The sequence below is a fragment of the Triturus cristatus genome, chromosome 5_1 (genome assembly GCF_964204655.1).
Source record: "Triturus cristatus chromosome 5_1, aTriCri1.1, whole genome shotgun sequence".
Lineage (NCBI taxonomy): Eukaryota > Metazoa > Chordata > Amphibia > Caudata > Salamandridae > Triturus > Triturus cristatus.
Genome location: NC_140587.1, coordinates 778,992,355 through 779,019,645, shown reverse-complemented (window position 1 = coordinate 779,019,645; position 27,291 = coordinate 778,992,355). Strand labels below are relative to the sequence as shown.

General features: G+C 44.0%; 1 protein-coding gene across 2 annotated transcripts in view; it reads left to right on the top strand.

The window, feature by feature from the left end:
- Positions 1 to 27,291, top strand: part of LOC146831464 (phospholipase ABHD3-like) — a 455,115-nt gene that overhangs the window by 341,907 nt on the left and 85,917 nt on the right. The window contains exon 6 of one of the 2 annotated variants that reach the window (XM_085605779.1): positions 1,511 to 1,684. The exons of the other annotated variant lie outside the window; for it this stretch is intronic. Within the exon in view, the coding sequence (XP_085461905.1) occupies positions 1,511 to 1,684 (174 nt within the window). The remainder of the gene's footprint in view (positions 1 to 1,510; positions 1,685 to 27,291) is intronic. 2 annotated transcript variants of the gene reach the window in all.

Genomic DNA, 27,291 nt, shown 5'->3' with positions numbered 1-27,291 from the left:
CCAGTGGTCAGTGTCTTGCATGGCTCTGCACTTCTGGTGTGGAATGTCCTGTAAAAGAACTGACGTCAGCGAGCAGGGGCGGCATCTAAATAGATACTGCAACGTCACAACGGCAACCACAACGCCATCGACCACCGCAGAGTCGACCGACACTACCTATCGATGCGCAGGGGTACTGCTGAGAAAAAATTCTCCGAATCCAGGATGACGCCTGGGGGTAATTCTAAGGTAAGGAATCCATAACCAATTTATGTCTCTTACAGATATATCGTTACCAAAGGTAAGTAACTTGTTCTTCAACATGCATTAAAATAACTAATATTTGTTCCAAAGCCATTCATATAGCTTTGGGGGCCTAGAATAGTCAGAATTGTCACACTTGTAGGGTGTGATGGTTAGTAGTTGTGTTTTTACTGTAACTGGCAGTGCTCACACCAGCAATGCACGGTGCAAGCAAAAGTGGACCCCTGAAGCGGGCCTTGGCACTTATGTTTTTTACAAATTAAACACTGGAGTCACACACCTAGTACATTTCTCTTGTCACCAACTGGCAACGAGCCTAGCGTAGTTGAGTATAGAGGCAAAGCTCTCCCTAAAAGCTCTCCCTGGTGCTCTCATGGGCTATATCACTCTGTGCGCATGAGGGTTTGGCTAGCCGTCTCAGGCCGGCCAAACCCACATGCGCAGTGAAGCATTCTCAAACCCAGCTGTGTTGCCGGGTTAGAGACAGCAAAGCACAGGCTCCCAGTCTCCCTGGGAAAGTAAATTCACAGTGTGCAGGCCAATCCTGACGCTGCTTTCAAGCATGAGAGCAGCATCAGGATTGGCCGCAGGGGACACGGGGAGCCAGCGAGCTGCAGGGAGGAACATGGAGAAGAGGACTGTTGGGCAGCAGGTAAGTTCTTTCTCCTGTATTGTTTTTTAAATGTTTTATTCGTTGTCTGTTCCCCCAACCTCTCCGTCGTCCATCGTCAAACCCCACCCCTCCACTCCGCTCGCAGACCAGCCACTACTGTACAGAACCATTTAATGTAACAATTTGCATGTGACCGCTTCCAGAGGTTTTCTAGCAAAGTTTTAGAAACAGCCTACATCTTTATCTTATCTGCGAATGTATGACGTTACTACACCATCTATTACAACGACCGCGTTGTTACCACACATGGCTTTACATCGCAAGTTGTTTATACGACTTGCGCTAGATGGCGCGCTAGACTTAGGAATAGTATAAATTACTATTCCTACTCCAGTTAGCGCAACAGCAGGTAATGTGTTGGATTTAAAATCCAACACATTCCCTGGTGTTGCACACCACCTAGTGAAAGTCGTAGAAACGACTTGCTTTGTAAAGCCACGCGTGGTAACAAAGCGGTCGTTGTAACGACAGCGTTGTTACCTACCTGCGTGGTAACAACAGCATTGTAAACGTTGTTTACCCTTATCTGCTGGTAGCTTTTGGATTCCTAGGCAATAACCTACTACTGTTTTGTTACTATTCTATTTGTACCAGGATGCAGCTTTTACACTACCTTAGTAAAGCTGGTCGAGAAACCCCTATCAAGGCAGCAGTTGTTTTTTCAGCTGCGTGGGATGTTTTACAGTCTACAGAATCAAATGAAACACCACTGAACTGGCTTCTCTTCAATTATTATTTGACCACTTGTCTAAAGGCATCGGTTAATAGGTAAGGCATATCTAATCACTTTAAAGTTTCATGTGTGCTCCTTATATTGTTTTTTTTAAGTACACTCTGTGAGTCTATTTTCTGAGAGTTCTTGATGACTTAGCATAGGCACTACTTACTACATCGTTGACGTTTTGTGTTTCAATATGAATCTAGGCACTGTCAGTAAGACGTTCCCGTCAATCTCTTTTTTTACCTTAGTTTGCAAAATTCACACCACCTGGCACTGATCTCTAGGAGCAGGGATCTCACTTTCTAAGTGTCCTGAACCTGGTAACATTTGATCTTTAAATGTTGTGTACAGAGCAATAGCCCTTAAAACAAATGGTAAAACTCTCGAGTAACATTTCAGTTTGCTGTAAAGAAAGTGCCCCTACTTTATCTTTTGGGCACTTTGACCTTACATAAACATTGATTGGCAAAGACACCACCATTAAGTCTGATTATCCTAAAAGGATTCAGTCAGAACAATTGATGTTTACCTCTCAGTATTTTCTGATTTTATGCTTTGTAAAAAAATAGACTAACAAAATCAGCAACTTTGTAATGATCTCACCTTTGTTACAAAACTCCCTGAAACTATTTCATTTTGTATTTTTTTTTTAAATTCAAACTGACCCTCCTGTATTTGGCTTTATGCTTCCACTGGGCCAATAAAAGAAAGGTGAGGAGCAGCGGGGTTTACTTACCATCAGCTATTTGATAACACCACTTGCAAATGCACAGGGCCCCCCTCTTCTGCAAAGAGCCTGCAGCCCAGCACAGTTTTTGAGAAGAGAGAAAGTGACTGTCATAGAGCAATTTCTGCTGGTATATGCAAGGTCCAGTCTCTTTGCATCTGTTCTATTGTACCTCCCTCCCCCAAAGCAGTCGGCCTCCTGTGGACACATTCTCCACTGCGCCACCTCTAACACCTCCCGCCATCCATATATTCAAGCCCCTTCCGCCCTTAGCCTCTTGCGACCCGCTTACTCCCCATGCCCCCTGTGCCCTCTCCTCTCGCTACTCATGTGCCCTCCAAAGACACTTCATGCCCCCTCCCTGCTTCTCCTTGAATCACCACCCCAAAACCTCACCGCCTACTGCCTTTTCTCCCCTGGAAAACAGGCTTTCTGGTGCCAAAGAGAGCAGAGCTTTCAAATTAAAATCTACTCATTCTAGCACCCGACATTTTCATTTCCCAACCTGCGGTGCTGCAGAAGGCCATGCCAAGTAATAGTCTGTGACTTGGTAGAGTCTCCAGCATTGACAGACTACAAGCCAAGCCACATTGTGACAGGCCTGCTGCAAAAGTAATGCAACATGTGCAGTTTTGGGTCGTCGCTTTTTATGGCGCAAAATGAAGTTATATGGCGGAAGTATCAACCACAAAAATATAATATTGTTATAAAAATGTCGAAAGCCAAGATATCGACTTTACATGCATATAAAGTAAAGTGCAAAAATATCTAGTACCAAAGTTTCATGGTCCAAAATAGCGACATTATATTGCTAAGTATATATATTTCCTGTATTAATAATATAATAAATAAATGTTACAATATTTTAATATTAATTTAAATTTAATATTTAACCATTAATATAAACATTATTTTATTAACTAAAACATCTTTAAAATGCCTATTACTTTGAAATAATTTTATCAATTAATTATTTTACAATGCATTTATTATACAAATAAAAATTATTCTGTAAAACACTATTAATCTACATTATGTAATAAAACAGAAGATACACATGCATAATTATTTATAATTTAAAACCCATAACACAATATTGTAAAAATCAAACACAATAGAAAAATAATTATCAACAGAAACAAACCCATTTTGAAAGTATATTCTTTTAAATTAAATATGCTCAAATATCTTTCAAATCTGAAATGAAGAAACATGTAGTAACCTAACACCAATTCAAAACCATTAAAATAATTTAGATACACTATTCTAACTTTAATCCTGCTAATATTTTGGAAAATGTATTCATTTTTTGGGGAGGGGAAACGGTGTTCACATTTACTACTCTAACTGCAGCCTAACAAACTGTTACATAAAGCACTCGGGCAACAGTATTGGGGAGCTCGTGTTATAGGCAACCAAGGAGCGCGTTTTTTAAATGTGTGGTCTCGCTCTCTATCGCCGGTGCGACATTAAAAAGTAAAAATATGGAGAGCAGGACTCAAATGGATGAGCGTGCTACTGTGATTGCCAAGGGAATATATATATATTTCCTACTTTGTGATTGACACCATACCAAACTTTATCAGAGGGGGGGATAGAGTTAAAGCCCTCCGCGGTTTGGAATATGTACATCCTCAACTTAGATTCCAAATATCCCAATGGAATAAACATGGAAGAGGATTTACATAGTTTCTTATAAAACAGAAACGTAGAAAGTAGACATCTCTGTATCTGAAATATTGCATAACATTTTAAACCTTATTATGGGACCACGATTACCCTTCTTTATCTTCTCCTTTAGTGATGTGGTCCAGTGAGCTGTATCCCACCGTTTTATTTACAGTTCAATGGGAGTTATTTAGGAATTCACTTGTGTAGATAGGAAATGGCAATAAAAGCTAAAAAGGGCCATTATAACAATAAGAATGTAAAAGAGGATGTAAAAGAATTGGGCTTGTTTGTAATGTAACGAATCTGCCAAATAGGTGATAAGCATAAACAGCAAAGTACGATGTTTGGCAGTAATATGTAAATATCAAACATGTTTAATTTTGTAACAGGCACAATGTGCATAGGTTAATGTGTGTTGAAATGATTACATTTAAAGAAACATAGGACAAACAGTTTAATGTATTTGTTTCTATGGCGTATAAAATAATATTGATATAAGGACATATTACAGAGATATAAACATACTCAAGCAAATAAAAAAACTAAGCAAATCTTAGGATATAAAAAGTAAAGTAGGTTGTAGAAAAAAGAAGGGAGAAAAGAGTATTTCTTTAATTTTTTGCTCACTTGATGTATATAGCCTCCGAATAATTTAAGAATTTACCTGTTCTAATTAATCCTGGGGAAATTGATGTCTATCAGTGTGCATCTGAAAAGTTTTGCGCACGTTATGGCAGGAAGGTCAATACTGTTATGGAGAGATTTAAAGGTTTCAATGGAAAGCAACACGAGGATGAAGCATTCGTGTCAACACTTGGATTTTTAGCTGTAACATGTGAATTTGAACATATTACTCATGAACTAGTTTCGAGAGATCAAATTTTGATGCGGACCAACAATAGGAAAATACAGAAGAGATTGTGGACTACTAGTGAAATGTCTCTTAATGCTGCTATTGAAATTGCAAAGGCGAATGAGGAAGTTTGAGTACTGATGTTCATGTTATTTAAAAAATACTGGGGACAAAACCAAAACAAACAGTTGGCAAAGAAAGACATAAAATTGATGTTGCAAAAAACTGTTGGAAGAAAGAAATAGCCTTAAAATCAGGTGTTTGTTAAGCGAGACTACTCACCCGTAAGGGTCTCAAGGCACTGGGGGGTGGGGGAGTTGCAGGTTCCAGTCCATCAAGGAGGGGTTCTGTCGAAGAGCCAGGTTTTGAGGTTTCTTGCGCGGATGGGGAGCGATGTTGTCTGTCTGAGGTGGAGCGGAAGGTCGTTCCAGGCTCTGGCCGCGCGGAAGGAGAAGGAGCGGCCTCCTGATCTGGTCTTTCTGGTGCGGGGTACCATGGCGTAGGAGAGCTGGACTGATCGTAGGGTCCTTTGGGGTGAGTGGAATTTGAGTCGGTTGTTCAGGTATGCTGGTCCGGTGTCGTGGAGGGCCTTGTGAGCGTGGGTTAGCATCTTGAAGGTGACTCTAGCTTTGATGGGGAGCCAGTGGAGTGTGCGCAGGTGCTAGGGAGATGTGGCAGTGTCTTGGCAGGTTGAGGACCAGTCTTGCGGCGGCGTTTTGGATGTTCGGTAGCTTGCGGATGAGGTTTTTGTTTATTCCGGCATAGAGTGCGTTGCCGTAGTCGAGCCTGCTGGTGACCAGGGCGTGAGTGACGGTCTTTCAGTGTTCAAGGGGGATCCATTTGAAGGTCTTACGTAGGAGGCGGAGGGTGTGGAAGCAGGAGGACGAGACGGAGTTGATCTGGCGGTCCGTTTTGAGCTCTGAGTCCAGGATGATTCCCAGGTTGTGTGCGTGGTCCGTGGGGGTGGGCTTGCTTCCAAGGGCGGGGGGTTACCAGGTGTCGTTCCAGGTGTCGGGATTTGGGCCCATGATGAGTACTTCCGTTTTGTTGGTGTTTAGTTGTAGGCAGCTGTTTTTCATCCATTTGGCGACGGCTTCCATGCCTTCTCGAAAGTTGTGTCTGGCGGTGTTGGGTTTGTTGGATAGGGAGAGGATGAGTTGGGTATCGTCTGCGTATGACACAATGTTGAGTCCGTAGGTTCTGACGATGGGGGCGAGCGGAGCCATGTAGACGTTGAAGAGCGTAGGGCTGAGGAAGGACCCCTGGGGGACTTCACAGGTGGTAGGTGTAGGGTCCGAGAGGAAAGGGGGGAGTCTGACCGCTGCGTTGTGCCGGAGAGGAAGGAGTGGATCCAGTCAAGGGCCTTGTCTTGGATCCCTGCGTCGTGGAGTCTGCGTATTAGGGTGCGGTGAGAGACTGTGTTGAACGCCGCTGAGAGGTCGAGGAGGATGAGGGCTGCTGTTTCTCCTTTGTCCAGTAAGGTACAGATGTCGTCTGTTGCGGCGAGGAGGGCGGTTTCCGTACTGTGTTTTTTTCTGAAGCCGGATTGGGAGGAGTCGAGGATGTTGTGCTCTTCGATGAATGTGGCGAGTTGGCTGTTGATGGCTTTCTCGATGACTTTCGCTGGGAACGGGAGCAGGGAGATGGGTCTGTAGTTTTTTAGGTCGGTGGGGTCCACCGAGGGTTTCTTCAGGAGGGTGGTTGATCTCAGCGTGTTTCCATTCGTCTGGGAACGAGGCGGTTGCCAGGGAGCGGTTGATGGTGTGGCAGAGCATGGGTGTGATTGTGTTGGCGGCTCTATTGAAAATGTGGTGGGGGCAGGGGTCCGTGGGGGCCCCGGAGTGGATTGACTTCATCGTCTTCAGTGTGTCTTCGGTGGTGAGGGCTGTCCAGTTGTCGATCGCTGGCTTCAGGGTGTCGGATGTGGTTGGTGAGGGTTCAGTGTGTTGGGTGTCTTCATCGAAGTTGTCGTAGATGCTCTTGATTTTATGGTGGAAAAATGCTTATAGCCTTATGCTATAAGTGTGGTAGTATGTCACATGTGGCGAACTCAAAGCGGTGTCTAGCTTTTGATAAGGTCTGGTCCAAATGCAATAATAAAGGGCATTTTAATAAAGTATGCAGGGCTTTTGTTAGGAAGGTTACTATTGTATAGGGAAAATGTTGATGATTATCTGGATCTGAACTCTAATACTGTACTTAGTGTTTCTGATGGCAAGAACAAGAATAAGTTTCCTGCATGTAACATACTTATGGATGGAGGGAGTTTTAATGTTTTAGTAGACTCTTGTGCATGGTACACTATTATCACTAACTATCGTGGAGGAGAAATGGCCCAACAAAATTCTTATACCAGCTGATATAGCGCCTGGTGAATATAAAGGTCACAACATTGATTTGGTTGACTTTTTTTGGGGCTAACCTTGTTTTTCGGGCTGACATACTTATGGCAAGGTATATGTAGCTAGAAATGGACCATCCTTGTTGGTGTGGCCACATCAAGAGGAATTGAGTATTAAATTAGACCCCAGGGTGGATCCTACTTTGCATATTATTGGGAGTGCTGGTGGTACAGCTGGGGGACCGAAATTCTGTGTCCATTCAGATTACTTTTTAGTTGGCCTACAGAACAAATTTCCTGAGGTTTTCAGTAATAAATACCAATGTTTATAGCACACTGTTAAGTAACATGATATTTCTGTCAGCAACGTTTCACTCACTGTAACCCGACCGCGCACAGCGCCAGGGACCCTGGATCTGCAACGTGCCACCTCTACAACTCAACCGCCCTCCTCACACTCAACCCCGGAAGAAACAACAACTGCAAGCAGTCCACGCCAAACTCGTCCCATGGCCAGTTCTCCTGTGGCTACTGCCACCAGACTTTCACCACCGCCCCCGCTGCCAACCCCGCCAACGCCCTAAGAAGCATCCTTCTCAATGGGCGCTTCATGCACAGGCACGCCGTAGAGATCTGGAACCTCCTGAACAGCCTCTCACCCGACATCGCCTTCTTTACAGAAACCTGGACCACCGCCTCCTCCGCCCCTGACATCACCATCTCCATCCCAGACGGATACAAGATCCAGAGGAAGGACCGCTCCAGCCACATGGGAGGAGGACTAGCTATCGTCCACAAAAACTCCCTCCGCCTCTCCACCTCGAGCGACGCCTTCCCCGCTGCAGAACACCTGCACTTCCAGATCCAGACCAGCCCCTGCTCCACAGTCCGCGGCACCCTCGCCTACAGACTCCCCGGCCCCCGGGCTCCCTTTGCCGACACCATCACCGACCTCATCGCATCCCACGCCATCGCCTCCATGGACTACATACTCATCGGAGACCTGAACTTCCACCTGGACAACCCCAGAGACCCCAACTCCACCACCCTCCTGGATAACCTCGCCAACATCGGATTGAAACAACTCATCATCACCCCTACCCACAAGGCAGGACACACCCTCAACCCCATCTTCTCAGGAGGAAACAGCATCCATTTCAGCCACACCATGCAACCCCCATGGACGGACCACCACTGCGTACTCTTCCTCGTATACAAACCCGTGCCACCCAAACCCGCTCCACGCCCTCCGCAAAGAAACTGGAGCAGAGTCACAGAGGAGCAACTCAATTCCACCCTCAACCTCAACACCCCCACCGCCGCAACCGATGCCAACCTTGCAGCCAGAGATCTTCACACATGAAGCTCCAACTGCGCAGACAAGCTCGCCCGCTACGCAACACCGACAGACAGCGCCCCAGGAAAGCCACTTGGTTCACCACTGACCTCCAGGAAGCCAGGCACTTCTGAAGACGCCTCAAGAAGAACTGGAGAAACAGCAAGATGCCAGAAAACCACACCCCCTATAAGAACGCCATGACGGAATACCACCAACGCATCAGAACCACCAAAGGAACCTTCATCCACAACAAAATCCTCGCCAACTCCAGCAACTCCCAGGAACTTTTGAGCGTCATCCAGGAATTCACCAACCCCCCTAGTGAAGCCACGGAAATCACCCCCTCCTAGGACCTCTGCGACAAGCTCTGATCCTTCCTCCACCGGAAGATCAAAAACCTCTACGACAACTTCAACGACCACACACAGGACTCCACAACCAACCCGCATGCCAGCAATGTCAGCCAACCCACCATCTCCTCCTGGACACCGGTCACAACGGAAGAGACTGCCTCAACCATGAAAGGCATCCACTCGGGGGCTCATACAGACCCCTGCCCACCACACATCTACCACAAACCCACCATTGTGCCAGAATTACGATGCATCATCAACGCCATCTTTGAGACCGGCACCTTCCCTGACGACTGGAAAAACGCCGAAGTCAGACCCCCACTCAAGAAGCCCTCAGCAGATCCCACAACTACTGGCCCATCTCGCTCCTCCCTGTCGCGGCAAAAGTTGCGGAGAAGACCGTCTGCATAACTAACAGGGTTCATTGAAGACAACACCATCCTTTTACCTTCTCAATCCGGATTTCGCAGCAACCACAGCACCGAGACCACCCTACTTGCCGCAAACCACAACATCCACACCCTCCTCGACCAAGGCCACACTGCAGCCCTGGTCCTACTTGACCTGTCAGCAGCATCCAACACCGTCTCCCACCGTACACTAGCCGCCAGACTACTCAACGCCGGCATACAAGGAACCGCCCTCGACTGGATCTGCTAGTTTCTCACCGGAAGAAGCCAAAGGATCAGACTGCCACCCTTCCTCTCCGAATCCACTGAAATCAACTGCAGAGTACCCCAGGGGTCATAGCTCAGCCCAACCCTCTTCAACATCTACTTGGCCCCCCTCGCTGCCATCATCAGACAACACGGCCTTAGCATAGTATCAGACGCCAACGACACCCAGCTCATACTCTCCCTCACCAAGGACCCGACCAACACCAGACTCAACTTCCACCGCATTCTGAATGAGCAACAGCTGCCTGAAGCTCAACTCGGAGAAGACAGAAGTCCTCATCTCTGAATCACCCCATCGGCATGGAACAACACCTGGTGGCCCACCGTCCTCGGCAACCCTCCAACCCCCACGGACCACGCCAGGCACCTCGGTATCGTGCTCGACTCCTCCCTCTCAATGAACCGACAGGTCAACGCCGTTGCTTCCAGCTGCTTCAACACCCTCCGTATCCTCCGTAAGACATTCAAATGGATACCCCCCAAGTCAAGGAAAACAGTCACCCATCCACTCATAACCAGCAAACTACGCCGGCATCAACAAGTCCCTACTCCGCAAGCTCCAGATGATACAGAACGCCGCCGCCAGACTCTGCTTCCCCCGACACAAGCACATCAGGCAACACCTAGGGAATCTCCACTGGCTCCCCGTCAAGAAGAGAGTCACTTTCATAATACTCACCCACGCCTACAAATGCCTCCACAGCACCAGACCCCAATACCTCAATGGGAGAATCACCTTCCACGTACCCAAAAGAAACCTACGATCCACCAACCTTGCCCTCGCCGGAACCCCACTCATCTGCAGAGCCAGAACAGGGGGAAGAGCCTTCTCCTACATTGCGGCCAAGACCTGGAACGAGCTCCCGATCGACATCAGACGCCCCCTCCCTGATCACCTTCCAGAAGGCTCTCATGACCTGGCTCTTCAACTGAACGGAACCGCGGACTACCTCCCCCCAGCACCTTAAGACCCCACGGGTGAGTAGCATGCTTACAATTTCCTGATTGATTGACTCACCTATAGAAGGAAATCTAATGGCATGTTGCAGGATATGTGCAAAAAAGGAATTTTTGAACCTGTGGAATCTTTTCCATGGGTTTCTCTGGTTGTCATATGTGTAAAAACCCCACGGGCGAATTGAGATTATGCATTGATTTGTGCAGCCTTAATAGCGCCATCTGGGTGGATGCTCATCCTCTTCACAACTTGCATGAAATGGTCACAACCTTATCAGGTGTGAATGTTTTTTCTAGTAAAGACTTGGCCAGTGCATATCATCAAGTTACTTTAATGAATAACTCCAAAATTCTTACAGCATTCATCAGACCAGAAGGTTTATTTAGGATTTGTAGAATGCCGTTTGGGTTAGCCAGTGCAGCATCTGTATTCCAGATGTTGGTGAAAGAAACTTTGGAAGGTATTGACGGCGCTGTGGCTTTTGAGGATGATATTCTAGTTTTTGGCAAAACTGCAGATGGACATGATTGCATTTTAAGCAATGTTTTGTCAGCATTACCTGTTAAAGGTTTTACACTTCAGAAAAAATTAATTTTGGAGACTAGAGTAGAGTATTTAGGTCATCTATTTATTGGGAAGGGTATTAAACCTAAGCGCAAAGATGTGGAGAACATAATAAATGCTCCTATACCTAGTTGTAAGAAATAGTTAGTAGCATTTCTAGGTATAGCTGAATTCTATGCAAAATGAATTCCTAACTATGCTTCAAAAGTGATCCTTTCAGACTCTAGTTAAAAAAAATGCAAAGTTTGTATGAAATGACAGCATTGATGCCGCTTTTATTGTTTTGAAATCATTCATCGATGGCGTACCTTGCCTTTAGCCTTTTGTTATCGGCAAGGAGTGTGTAGTCCTGGTTGATGCTAGCAATTGTGGCTAGGGAGGTGTTTTGATGCAGAAACACAACAGACTGGAATGGAGTATGGCGTATGCTCCAAGGGCACTGCAAGATGCTGAGAATTTTTTTTCGGTGGTTGAAAGGGAGCAATTAGCTTGTGTATGGGTTACAGAGCACTTTAGAACCATTTTGTGGGGTACTAAATTCACCATAAAAACTGACCATAAGCCTTTAGTTCATATTCTGCCTCACGGCGGGGGCTGGGCCGTGACTGCGAGATTAGCTAGACTAGCTTCTAAATTGCAGAATTTTCAATACCGCTTGCAGTACGTTCCGGGTAAAATAATTGTGCATGTGGAGTGCTTGTCCAGACTACCTTTGCCAGAGGAGAATCCTATAAATGATAAGGGTGAGGAGTGTGAAATAGCTTTCACATTACAGAATATTAACATTTTGGATTTGAAACACTGGCAGTACAGGAAACCAGATGAAAAGTTGAAATGGAGAAAGATTTGGAATTGTGTCAAGTGATTATGTTCATTAAAAATGGGTGGCCAGAGGAAAGGAAATACTCAGGAGAGTTGATGGGTGTTTTTTTAGAGTGCAAGAAGAGTTAACTGTGGGAAATGACATACTTGTAAAGGGTGATACGTTTATACCACCTTTTAACTTAGGGAAAACTGTCATAGATATTGCCCATGAAGGACACATAGGAATTTCTTGAACCAGAAGACGAGTCAGAAACAAATACTGGTGGCCAGGAATAGATGTATTAAATACCATGTCTGTGTTGTAATGAATGTACATCAAGTGACAAAACTGCTAGAGCATTAGTTCCTGAACCTCACCCTGTGACACATCTTGTTGCGCCTCGACGGAAGCTTGGATTGGACATTATTGGGCCATTCAGTGTTCTTCAAAGGCAAGAAGCTTTTAGAATAGTCATGACGGATTATTTTTCGAAATGGCCGGAGATACAAAATGGTATCAGAATGTGTTATGGAGTTTCTGGAAGAGGTATTTTTTAGAGGAGGCAATCCTCAGGAGTTGGTGACAGATAATGGACCCTAATTTCTAAGCAAGTACATGGAAGATTATTTAATGAGGTGTAATGATGTACATAAACGTATTGCTGATTTCCCTTCTGAAGCAAATGGTCAAGTTGAAAGGTTCAACAGAGTGGTAAAGGGAGCTATTCAGCTACCTGTCAAGAGTGGTCTTGAATAATGGAAAGCGTTGCAATCCATGTTGTTGACATACCTCATCTCACCCAATTCTATAACTGAAGTGAGTCCTTCTGAACTACTAAGGGGAGGGAAACTTAGCAGAAGGTTTGTTCCTTGGTGGCTGAGAAACAAGAGAAGGAATCATTATGAGCTAGCTGATGCAGACTTTGTGAATATACTACGGAAAGTTGAGGAGTATAAGCTAAAAATCATGAAGGGCATGTTACACAAAAAAGGGGGCATGTTACACCCCAGGAGAGCGATCCCCAAGCAGGGATCCACGTGGGAGGGGGGGAACAGCCCCTTGGGCAAGGGCCTTTGCTCTCCCCATATTTATTTGGGCATGGCAGTCTCTCTGCCCCCCCTGGGGGGCAGATGGGGGCAGTAGTCCCCAATCTGCCCCCCCGAGGGTAGAAAGCCCACTGGAAACCAGGAATAGTTTTTTATTGATGTTGGGGTGGGGTATGACCAAAAAGGGCATGGCAATGCCCCCACCCCCTCAGAGAAATGTCAGTCTTTCTGCCCCGCCAGGGGGCAGACGGGGCAGTAGCCCCCAATCAGCCCCCCAGGGAACAGAAAGCCCACTAGAAACCAGTTTTTTTTTATTGATGTTGGGGTGGGGGCTGCCCACAATGGGCATGAAAATACCCCCACCCCCAGTGAAATTCCAGTCATTCAGCCCTCGGGGGTGGGGGGGGGGCAGAAAGCCCACTAGAAACCAGGGATTTTGTTTTCATGATGTTGGGGTGGGGGCTGCCCAAAAAGGGCAAGGCAATGCCCCGCAGAGAAATGTCAGTCTTTCTGCCCCCACAGGGGGCAGACGGGGCAGTTGCCCCCAATCTGCCCCCCGGGGGGGGCAGAAAGCCCATTAGAAACTAGGGATTTTTTTCTTTTATTGATGTAGGGGTGGGGGCTGCCCAAGATGGGCAGGCCAATGCCCCCCCAAAAAATTACAACAGTCTGTCTGCTCCCCCCAGGGGTAGAGGGGGACAGTAGACCAAAAGCCCATTAGGCTCCAGGGATATTTTTTTTCATGATGTAGGCATGGGGGCTGCCCAGAATGGGCATGATAATGCTCCCACCCCAAAAACAATTACCACAGTCTTTCTGCCCCTTCCTGGAGGCATATTCGGGCAATAGCCCCTTATCCGCCCCCTTGGGGGGCAGAAAGCCCACTAGGCCTAAGGAAATATTTTATTTTTAAATTCAGGGGTGAGGTCAGGCGAGAATGGGCATGGCAATGCCCACACCTCCCAAAAACGATGCCACAGTCTTTCTGCCCCCGCTAGGGGGGAAGATGGGGGCAGTGTCCCCTAATCTGCCTAACTGTGGATCTTGGGCCCTAGCGCAGCCGGCACACCAGGAAAACTAGCAAACCTGTACATTTTTTAAAACTAGACACCAAGGGTAATCCAGGATGGGGTGACTTGTGTGCCTCTCACCCGGTTCTGTTACCCAGAATCCCTTGCAAACCTAAAAATTTGTCAAAGAAAACACATTTCCTCACATTTCTGTGGTGGAAATTTCTGGAATCAGTGTGGATCCACAAAATTCCACCCACCCCGCATTCCCCAAAGTCTTCCGAGAAAAATGGTACCTCACTTGTGTGGGTAGGCCTAGTGCCCGCGACAGGAAACGGCTCAAAACACAACGTGAATACACCACATTTTCGCAGTGAAATAATAAAACATAATACATAATAAAACAGACCCTTTTTTTGCCAAGTACCTAGCTGTATATGTTGAACCCTAGCTCTGGTCAAGTACCCGAGACAGTCAAGGGCCCAAAACCTATTGAGGAGACATAAAAGTACCTATCACAAAAGAACCTTGTTTTTCAAGGGGGGTCCCATGAGTTTTTGGCCCCGGGCTCGGCGGCTATCTAGGGAAACCTACCAAACCCACACATTTCTGAAAACTAAACACCCGGGGAGACCAGCAAGGTATGGCTTGCGTGGGTCCCCCAACATTTCCCTACCCAGAATCCCCTACAAACCTCAAATTAAGCTGAAAAAATCACTTTTTTCTCAAATTTATGTGTGGGAAAGTTCTGGAATCTGCCTGGATCCACAAATTTCCTACCACCCAGCGTTCCCCTAGGTCTCCAAATAAAAATGGTATCTCACTCGCGTGGGTAGGTCAAGTACCCGCAACAGGCAAGGACCCAAAACCTATTGAGGCGACATCAAAATTACCTATCACAAAACAACCTGGTTTTGCAAGAAGGGTCCCATGAGTTTTTGGCCCCGGGCAGGGCGGCCGTCTAGGGAAACCTACCAAACCCACACATTTCTGAAAACTAGACACCCGGGGGAGTCCAGGAAGGTAAGGCTTGCATGGGTCCCCCAAGGTTTTCCTACCCAGAATCCCCTGCAAACCTCATTTAGCTGACAAAAATCACTTTTTTTCTCAAATTTCTGTGTGGGAAAGTTCTGGTATCTACATAGATCCACATATTTCCTACCACCCAGCGTTCCTCCAGGTCTCCCGATAAAAATGATACCTCACTCGTGTGGGTGGGTCAAGTACCCGCGACAGGAAAGGGCCTAAAACGTATTGAGGAGACATCAAAATGACCTATCACAAAACACCCTGGTTTTGCAAGGGGAGTCACCTGGGTTTTTGGCCCCGGGCTCTGCGGCCTTCTTGGGAAACATACCAAACCCACACATTTCTGAAAACTAGACACCCGGGGGAGTCCAGGGAGGTATCCTTTGCGTGGGTCCCCAAACGTTTTCCTACCCAGAATCCCATGCAAACCTCAAATTTAGCTGAAAACCCCCACATTTTCCACATATTTTTGGGTGGAATCATCTTGCCAACACAAATGTCCTACCCCACAGCGTTCCCCTCAGTCTCCCGAGTTAAACAATACCTCACTTGTGTGGGTGGGGCAAGGGCCTGTGACTGGGAAGAGCCCAAAACATAGGGAATAAGCGTATAGCACAGAGAATTCTAAGCGCTACATTTAAAAAAAAATATGTTTTTAACCAATTCTGCATTGGACACCCACACAAGTGAGGTATCATTTTACTCGGGACACTAAGGAGAACGATGTGGGGTAGGACATTTGTGCCACCATGGTGATCCACACAAAAATATGTGGAAAATGTGGTTTTTCAGCTAAATTTGAGGTTTACAGGGGATTCTGGGTGGGGAAACGTTGGGGGTTCCACCCAAGCCATACCTCATTGGACTCTCCAGGGTGTCTAGTTTTCAGAAATGTGTAGGTTTGGTAGGTTTCCCTAGATGGCTGCGAGACCGGGGCCAAAACCCCAGGTGGCCCCCCACCCAAAACCAGGTAATTTTGTTATAGGTAATTTTGAGGTTGCCATTTCTTGTTGCAGCCACTGTGCCTACCCACATAAGTGAGGTGCCATTTTTATTGGGAAACCTGGGTGAACGCTGAGTAATAGGAAATTTGTGTCAGGCCGGTGATTCTACAACTTTCCCAGATTTTTTCAACAAGATTAGAGGTTTGCAGGGTAGATAAATGTTGGGGGACCCATGCAAGCCATACCTTGCTGTTCTCCCCGAGGTGTCTAGTTTTTAGAAATGTGTGGGTTTGGTAGGTTTCCCTAGATGGCCGCCGAGCCCGGGGCCAAAAACCCAGGTCAATACATTTTTGGCCCTTGCCTGTCGAGGGTACTTGACCCACCCACACAAGTGAGGTACCATTTTTATCGAGAGACCGGAGGGAATGCTGTGTAGAGGGAACTTTGTGGATCCATGCAGATTCCAGAACTTTTCCACACAGAAATTTTAGAAAAAGTGATTTTTTCAGCTAAATTTTAAGTTTGCAGGGGATTCTGGGTAGGGAAATGTTGGGGGTCCCACCCAAGCCATACCATGCTGGACACCCCCGGGTGTCTAGTTTTCAGAAATGTGTGGGTTTGGTAGGTTTCCCTAGATAGCCGCCAGGAGTGGGCAAAAACTCATGAGACCTCCCTTGCAAAACCAGGTTGTTTTGTGATGGGTAATTTTGATGTCGCCTCAATAGGTGTTGGGCCCTTGCCTGTCGCGGGTACTTTGACCCACCCACACAAGTGAGGTACCAACTTTCTTGGAGGACTTTGGGGAATGCGGGTAGGGTGGAATTTTGTGGATCCATGTAGAGTCCAGAACTTTCCACCACAGCAATGTGAGGAAAATGTGATTTCTTTGACAATTTTTTAGGTTTGCAAGGGATTCTGGGAAACAGAACCTGGTGAGAGTTTCAAGTCACCCCATCCTGGATTTCCCTGGGTGTCTAGTTTTTAAAACTGTATGGGTTTGCTAGGTTTCACTAGGTGCTGGCAGAGTTATGGTTCAAAATCTACAGCTGGGCACTTTGCAAAAAATTGGTCTGTTTTCACTTTGTAAATGTAGTGTGTCCACGTTGTGTTTTGGGCCTTTTCCTGTCACGGGAACTAGGCCTACCCACACAAGTGAGGTACCATTTTTCTTGGAATACTTTGGGGGACGCAGGGTGGGTGGAATTTTGTAGATCCACGCAGATTTTAGTTCTTTCCACCACAGAAATGTGAGGAAAATGTGGGATTTTTGACACATTTTTAGGTTTGCAAGGGGTTCTGGGTAACAGAACCTGGTGAGAGGCACACAAGTAACCCCATCCTGGATTCCCCTGTGTGTCTAGTTTTCATAAATGTATAGGTTTGCTAGGTTTCCCTAGGTGTCGGCAGAGCTAGGGTTCAAAATCTACAGCTAGGCACTTTTCAAAAAAAGGGTCAGTTTTCACTGTAAAAATAAAGTGTGTCCACGTTGCGTTTTGGGCCATTTCCTGTTGCGGGCACTAGGCCTACCCACACAAGTGAGGTACCATTTTTGTCGGGAGACTTAGGGTAACGCATAATTGTAGAGCAACTGTTATTACCTATTGACTTTCAATGCATTTCTGCCTTCCAAATGAAAGACCATGTGTAAAAATTTTTGAAAAATGACGAATAATTCTCATGCTAGTATGGGTACTCACAATTTCAGAAATGTGCAAATATCTACTGTTTCTAAACTCTATATTTTGTTCCAATTTCAGAAATACATAGGTGTCTTATATACCAATTTATCCATGTATATATTTCCCCAAATTAATTGCTCTATACCCGGTGCATAATAAAAAAACATTGCAAGACGCTGCTCGGTTATTGGCGCTGGGTTCGTCGGGTTCTTGGTGAACCTACAAGCCCTATATATCATCACAACCAGAAAGGTCCAACGGGTGTAACGGTATATTGCTCTCAAACAGCTGCTACAATTAGAAGAAGCTACAGGTGAAAACTTTGGCACAAATGGCTGTTTTTTTCAACTAATTTTCACTTTTTCCTATATTCAACTGCTAGTTTCTATAAATAGACCTTGAAAGATGTACACAAATGACCCCTTGCTGAATTCAGAATTGTGTCTACTTTTGTAAATGTATAGCTTTCCAGGATCCATTATTGCTTTCTTACCATTTCTATCATTAACTGGAATAAGGTTGAAAGCATAAAAATAGCAAAAATAATCTATATCCCAGTAAAATGCCAAAACTGTGTACAAAATGTTGGTTTTCTGACAAAAGTCTGTCAGTCCCTAAAAGATGAGCAAATGGTGATTTCAGCCCCACAAGCCCTTTGTTGATACCATATGCAGGAAAAAAACAGACGCTTTCATTTGCAGCACTTTTTTCCCATTTCCCCCCCAAAAAAACAAAATGTAGCTGTATTTTGGCTAATTTCTGGGTCCCCTTCAGGGGAATCCACAAACCCTGGGTACCTTTAAAAGCCCTATGATGTTGGAAGAAAAGGACGCTAATTTGGCGTGGCTACCTTATGTGGTCAAAATGTTACAGGGGCCTAAGCGCGACATACCCTAAATAGCCAAAAAAGGCTTAGCACAGGGGGGCAAAGGCCTAGCAGTGAAGGAGTTAAATGTACTAATGGGGAAAATACCAGTGAATCTAATAAACTCAGGAGTCCGAGAATACCTGGGCTCCCTACAAGGGACTTTGTATTAACATAAAGGGGCCGATTCCGATCCGGGACGGAAAGCACTCCGACCAAGCCGGATCCGGGGTGTTTTCCGACCGAGCTGGAGTCCTGCAGTCCGACCGAGCGAGTACGATGCGGCCGTATGCTGTTGGACTCGGTTCGTTCGGACTCCCATAGAATTCAATGGGAGCCGGTCGTACGACGCGTACATGGGCTCCCATTGACTGAATGGGTACGTCGCGGACAAGTGCATCCCCTACAGTGAGTACGCGTTGGTGCCATCTGCACCATACATGCCTGTGTTGGGGAGACCCATGGGTCTCCCCCTGTGTCCGAGTCGTAGGGATGCGGGTGACAGGGGGTCCAACGCGGACCCCCAAAGGCAACCACCCGGATGATTTGCGAGCCGGACACTCCGGCTCGCACAGGCTGTCCGACGAATGCATCGTACTGGCTCGGTCGTGAATCGCATCCATTGCACGCCACGGTTAGCTTCCGACCGAGACGTACGGAACTGTTCGGACCCGGAAACGAGTCCGTTGGTGAATTTCATGTAGCTCGCATCGTACTTGCTCGCTCGTACAGCTGTACGAGTCGGGTGGAAAACACGCCTACGGCGCGTGGTTTTTCCGGCCGGATCGCGTTCGGTGCCCTTCCGACCCGGATCGGAATCGGCCTCAAAAAAGTAGAGGGAGAAGGTGTGTTACACACAAGATACAGTCATGTCAAAGGCGACCAAGAAGCACATTGTTCAAAAGTGCGGTCTCACTCTCTATTGCGGGTGCAGCGTACAAATATGGAGAGCAGGATTCAAATGGAGGAGCGTGCTACTGTGGTTGCTAGGGGACATATATATAGAGGTTGTGGGAACATTACGGATTCAGTTGTAAGCTGTATCTTGTGGATGTCTGAATTAAACACGGTACCTGGAGATATATATAACTGCCTTCTGTATTTCTTCAAGTGCTATCTTCAATCTTATGGTACACAAACATTTTGGAAAGTAGATTCAATGGAGGGCACAGGTTTACTTTTCTAAATTATTTCTTACAAACAGTGGAGAAAGTGCATACATTATGCAGGGTCAGATATAATATTCTAACTCCAGTCCAACAAATAATGGAGGAAGAGCGCAATTGACATTGTCAGATTTACTATACTAACTCCAGTCTAGAAAACATTCGTGTTTATTTGAGGAGGTGGGGGCATGGTTTCTCCAGTCTAATAAATAGTGGGAACAGAGCATACATGGTGAGTTCAGATTTACTATTCTAACTCCAGCCCGACAAATATTGAGGATAGTGCATGCAAAGAGATTCAGATTTACTATTCTAACTGCATCTTAACAAACATTAAGTAAAGTTCAGATATTGGGGGGACAAGATTTACTATTCTAACACCTTTCTAGAAAACATTGGGGAAAGGGTGCACATTGGTTGGGAGGGCGTGTAACATTTACTAATGTAACTCAAGTCCGATAAAAGTTAGGGAATGTGCTTTGGGGACTGGGATTTATTATTCTAACTCCAGTCTGACAAACTTTTGAGTAAGAGTATATTTGGGGGGTGGGCAAATTTACTATTCTAACTTCAATCTCATAAACATTGGGAAAGTACATACATGAAGAGGCGGAGGTCAGATTTACATCTGGGTCTCCCACAAACATACATGAAAGTCCTTAGGAAGGCTAGGAAAGTAATATACAAATGCCATACTGTCAAATGGAACAGAATCATCCATTGGTGGAAGAGAGAGAAAATAACACACAATTTGAATAGGGACACTACAATTGTCCGATACCAAGCACACCTAATAGATGAAAATATGACATGCAAATCCATAAAAGTACACCTAGCAGCTATGATAGCCTACATGAGGAGCACTATAGGGATTGTTTTTGAACACACCAGCCATCAAAAGATTTTTGAAGTCTAGGAAATATTGGGGATTTGTCACAAATTTTCTACCTCCAGAGCAATGTCCATTGTTTAAAGTATATTTATTTGAGAAGGGTGACAGATTCACTGCATCCAAAATTCCCAGTAAAATTTCTTTCAGAAATACACAAACATTAAATAATAAATTAAATATCTTCAACATAAAAAATAAAAAAATACATCAGAATCAGAATAAAACAGATCCAAATATGAAATATATATTTTTAAAATAAATAGCATCTCTACAATTCCCCATAAAACATACAGACCTAACCAATAAGTATTAAAATCTGTTACATCATTTAAAATACTTTTTACAACAAAAAACATTTACAATTTAAAAATGTACCATATTTTACTTCATAATTATAACAGATTTCATGATATCTTTATACCTGACAACTTGGAATAAGCATTTAATAAATATATTTTCAAATTCAACATATAATTAAATAATTCAATACTTTTGAAACAATTCATGTTAAATGAAAAAATCAGTTGAGACCTTACATAGTGAATAGATTAGTCAACTAATAAAATGTCAAATATTTTCTTCTAAAATGCTACTTACTTCATCTCTCAATAAACTACATTCCAAAACTAAAATTAAATTCATTAATGTAAAATTATATAACATTGTAAACAAATAAATAACAGTGTCAAACATTACAAATTGTACATAATTAACGATACCCAATATGCACTTTAAAAATAACACTACCTACCAAACCCCAAAACACCCCACAACCCATAAAAATATTAAGAAATATAATCTATAAAATACATTACCCCCTTTAGAATTTAATATAATTCAAGCTCTAAAGCAATTGCCTGTTTAATGATTTGTACAGTTAATACATTAACTATCAATTTATACATATTATGCTAAACACAACCCACCAAATTCCCCCCCAAAAAACACAACCCAAATTTAAAATAACATGTAAACGATTAAGTGATATTAAAAATATATATATATTAATCTATATTATTCAACATATAATTTGTTTTTAAAACACTACCCACCAACTCTCCACTAAAGCCTACTATGCAAAAAAAGATAAATTACTATATCATTTTTATTAAATGTCATACTACAAACATAAATAAATAAAAACACAACCAGTGTAATAAAAACATTGTCATAGTAATGACATCTAAAACTTTGATATTATTGTGAAAAATTATGTTCTTACCTTAGATATGTTTGGTGCCAATTTTTTTGTAGTCAAACTGATTGACCACAGTATTATGGTCTAACAATATTTTCAGATCAGTATTTTGGTGCAATACTCAACGTTTGCCATCCCAGACCTCAAAATATTGGCCATCCAGCTACCTACCTTATGGCTAAATTAATTGCTTTGACTTTTTTTCATTTCCTTGTGAATGTTAGGCATATATACAAAAACAAATATATCTATAATGATTATAGTATATAAGCTTATAGACAGAGTGTAGTATGCAATTAGGAACCATAGTTGAAGGTGTCCTGACTCACAAGCATTGCATCCTTAGCTGGATCTCAATGCCCCCTCCCCCCAACAATGGTATTAAATAGCATATTACACTCAGCGCCTCTGTTGTATGTTATGGTACTTGTAGCTGTCATGAACAAAGGGCCTGATTTTGAATCTGGCGGTCCATGGACTGCCAGACTCGCGGTCACAGTGGTCCGACCGCCGGATTATGACTTCCTTTGTCGTTCTGGTGGTGGACTGCCAGCTACGCCAGGGAACCACCATTCCCTGGCAGTGGTGTGGCAGGGGGACACTGCAATATGCTGAGCGGGACTGGTGCAGTCCCGCCAATCATATTTCAAGTTCCTCCACCACCAACCTTTTCATGGCAGTGAGACCGCCACATAAAGGCAGGCAGTGTGGAAACAAAGGGGGCCCTACAGGTCCCTCGTGCCCCCCCCCCCTACCATAAGGATGCATTCAGGGGGGCACTACATGTGCCCGTCCTGTCTGCATGCACCCCAAGTTCCAGTGCGGCATGGACTTATCAGTCCATGCCATGCTGGAACACTTTTGCTGTGCCCTTTTTCAGGGCACCGCCCAGTGAAAGGCAAAAGGACTGTCCACCTGCATGAGTTGAACTCGTAATCAGACAAGAAATCAGGCCCAAAGACTTTAACTAGAACTAGGACATAAAGGGTTAAGTCTATTCATTGAGATAAAATCTCACTGAATATGCCTCTTGACTATTAGTAGTGTTGCCTCCCTCTGTCTCTAACGGTGAGGCAGTAAGCAATCTTTTCTCCTGTCACATATGCAGTAGTATGATAAAATCAAGGAATTTAACCTTCACCCCCTAGTAGTAAATTTGTGAATTTGTGTTTATTCATAGCCCTGTGCTAAATTACATGTTATTCCCTTTTCATTAGTTTGGAATTGCATTCCGTTTATGGTTTTAACACACTCCTATTACGTCTTCGGCATGCCATCCTTATAAAACTTGTCCACTGAAAGGTCACCAAACCTTTTTGGTTCCTATGACATAACGTCAAAGGTCTCTTGATTTAACAAAACTGCAGTATTCTGGCTGCTGTGCTGGAACACTACAATGAGTGAGAGCCCCATAATTTGAGAACATCCTTCTCAATTGAAGAAATTCTTAAATTAAATCCCATTTTGAAATCCATGCAGAGTTATTCTGTGAATTCCACAGATATCTGAATTGTAATAAAAAAAAATCCCCAATTTTAATCTCTGAAAAAGTTTTTAATAGGCGCTAGGTTCACTTTCTCATTGCATTAATCCATACTATATCTAACAGACCCAGACTGGGTGCCTATTTAATCTCACGCCCTGGATGATAACACACACAAATCTGTTCCCTGTACATGTTTGGAGCCCAAGTGCCTCACGAATCAAAGTGCTGTCCTGGCAGCGTAGCCTGAGACTGACAATTGGGTACCTAGAGTATTTTTGTGGAGGTTGTAGGGTCTTGCGAGTTAGCAATGACGTAACCCATTTGGCTCCTGAACGTCTCCATAGAGCTGTGACGTATGTGTTAGAGCAGAATGCAATGAAGGCTGGTGTAGAATGTTGAGCTCCTAAATACACGCAGACAAATAAAGACGTGTAATACTAAGCCCCATGTGTGGCGTAGTCATTGGTGAGTATACAGGCTGGGGAGGACGCTACAATTGGCGCGGAAATAGGGGATAAGTATCCTGAAGATAAACAGTGCTCTCCTAGAGAGTTTGCCGTGGTACAAGCAAATTGCTTGTGCGTGCTAGGTGTGCCACTGTCTAAGTATGGAATCGATGCTTCATACATGTCAAGTCAAAGCACAGCTCCAGCCTCTGAGAAGCAGTTGAAGATAATGAAAGCATTGCAGAAAATATAAACGTAATTTGCCGAGAATCTGCTGGTCAAGCCATACATAAAGGTACCGCGCTGCCACGCAAGACAAAGTCATATGTTATACGGAGTGTTAACGTTCAAGGTGGATACAACAAGGTTTTCAAAGAGCAGCCAATGATAATCAAAAATTCCAAAATAATGCTGCAAATAGAAGCGCTGCAAGACGGAGATAAACTAGGTATAAGGAAGTGCAAATTGACGTTTAGAGAAATAGAAGTATTTACATACCGAACCCATTAAAGAGAGCCATTGCATCACTGCACTCGGTGAAGTGGCTCAAGGAGACGTGCCCAAGGTTGTGCTTACCGAGCCATCCATACCCAAATCGGTTAATCACCAATACTGCTGAGTGGTGCTCAGAACAACTTCACAGGTCTTCAAAAATAAAGAGCCAGGAGCGACTCTAGGAGTAGTGAAAATGTTTAGATGGCAGCTAAGAAAGTCATGTTTCCAGTTATTATTAATGATAATCCAGAGGCCAGAATGTCACAAGGCCTCACAGATGATTTGCATAAACCTAGTCACAGTAATTCATAAGCAGTGTCATTAAGTTCCACACTGGTCTACAACACTGCTGCATTCCTGAAATCACCACCACCACCACCTTTTGGTATCACCAATAAGCAAAATATTGGCGGTAGATGAATTGTTTGGATAGAGACATTTGATGATTTCATTGATGTAGCTGAAGAGACTGATAAAAAAATGTTTATCAAGTATCTCAAAAATGTTGCTGCTGATGGTGTCAAAGAAGTCATTAAGAAAATGCTGCGAACGGATAAAGAAGTCACATACCATCAGATTAAAGAAGCTTTGAATCTCAAGTTTCATCCAATGCTCCGTGTTGATTACAAAAGATACATTTTCAGTCAAGAACAACAGAAAGTTGGTGAAACCATTGATGAATTTGTGGAGAGACTCAAGACACTAATCAAACACTGTTAGTTCAATTAATTTAATGATGAAGAAGCTTTACGCCTAAGAGTTATTGATGGATGCTTGTCAGATTCATTCAGACCACGAATGCTGAGAGAAACTCTAGAGCGAGCATTAATGGCTGCCAGAGCTGAAGAGCGTGCTGATAGACAAGCTGCTGACATGGAGTCCAGGGGTGCCCAGAATGAATCAGTCATAATTGTGAAGAGTAAGCCGAAGCAAAAGACTAAAGGACACATAGTGATGTCTACACGTAAAAAGAAGTTGTGTTTAAGATGTGGATTTTCGTTTCCACACAAAGGCAAATGTTCCGCCATTGGACAGATATGTAAAGGCTGTGGGAGGAGAACCATTTGTGACGGTTTGCAAAGCGAAGGAAAAAGTGAGTGCATCATGGCGCGAAGACAAAATGGCTGCCAGAACGTTCCGGAAGCTACATTCGACACGCACCCAAAAGGCCAAGCGGCAACATCAGTTAGGACAATTCAACACTGAACAAAGTTGATTGTGATCTGAATTATCGTCAAACAGTTATTCAGTATCAGACAAAAACTTTTCCCGAGCACTACTCAGTGTGTATTATATAATCAAAGTCCAATTAAACTTCTTTCAACTCCGATGTTTTATTCCTGGAATATTTTCATCACAGGTCACTATTCATCCATCAATTACACGTTGTAATCTTCTTCCGATAGGACAAAATAGCCAACACGTGTTTCGTCAGATCCGATGCGTCCGCATCTCTGACTTCATCAGGGCTATAAACAGATAAACAACATATATCTTCAGTATCAGTATCAAGTGAAAGTGAAGCAGATGGTTGTGCCATGTTGATATTTACCTTAGAAAGTGTGAGCATGTGGGACTGCATGTGAAGAAAAATGTCAGTCAAAGAAAAGAGGACCTGCCAAAGCACCAAAGTAATTCAAACATTGTCTAAAGATTACTCTGAAAGTAAATGGATGTTCGATACCTTTCATCATCGACAGTGGTGCTTCGATAAACATTATTCCTGAGGAGAAATATAATGAATTGTCTCCATTACCACAACTTACGCCATTGAAAACCAAAGTGTATACATGGGCTGCATCGATGCCCTTAAAAAGTCAAGCTACATTTGTAGCAATGACGAAACACAAGAAAACGAAGGTACAAGCACCTATCCAGGTGCTTAAACATACAGCGTCAAGTGCCAGTCTACTCAGTTTCAGCACAGCTGCTGTTATAGGACTGATATCCGTAAACTACAACATGAATGCTCCCCACTAAATAATAAGTCAATTTCCTTCATTGTTTCATGGTTTAGGAAAGCTTAGGACTATAAAACTAATGCTGCATAATAATGATGACGTCTGTCCTGTTGCTCAAAGGCATAGACAAATTGCTTTTCATTTACAAAACTCTGTAGAAAAAGAACTCGAATCGTTACTTAAGCATGGCATGATATCATTGAACGTTCTACTGGTCCAACGCCATGGGTTTCTCCCATAGTGGTAGTGTCCAAAAAAGGACAGTGGAGGAGATGTACGCATTTTCTCTGACGTGCGTCAGGCATACAAGGCAATTGAACGAGAACGACATTGAGGTCCACACATAGCTGACATGATAATGCAATTAAATGGTGCAAAGGTCTTCTCTCGCCTTGTTTTGAATAAAGGTTATAATCAGTTGGAACTCAAAGAAAATTGCAGGTACAATACAACCTTTTCTACACATGTTGGTCTTTTCGATACAAAAGACTGAGTTTTGGGGTGTCATCCGCTGCAGAAGTTTCTCATGACGTCATTCGACGTATTATACAGCCTGTCATGAATGTGATCAAGTATAGCGATGACCTATTGGTTTTCGGAGCTACACAAAAAGATCACGATAAAGTTTTCACACAAGTATGTCCTTTACTTGCTGATGCAGGTTTGACTTTGAATGCAGATAAATGTGAGTTCCACAAGTTAAAGCTAAAATTCTTTGGCCATATCTTTTATGATGGGGGATGACACTGATCTTCCTAAAGTAAAAGCGCTGTCAAATACGGATCCCCCACACAATGTTTCTATGGTGCTTCCATTTCTTGGCATGTGCAGCTGCTGTTCCAGGTATATAAGAGTCTTTGAGAGATTTGACGAAAAAAAATGTTTCATTTCATTGGTCACATGAATGTGAGAAGAGTTTTAAGAAAATCAAACAAGTCATTGAGAATGCTACTGAAATGGCATATTTCAATCTGAAGCTTCATACAGAGGTTGTTTTCGATGCTAGCTCAGTTGGGTAAGGTGCAGAGCACAGTGGATACCCGAATGCTTGAAGGGATATTGTGGCATATGCAAGTAGAAATTTGTCCCAATACAGAAAGTACTTATTTACAACCTGAAAAAGAAAGTTTTGAAGAGTATGGGCTTGTG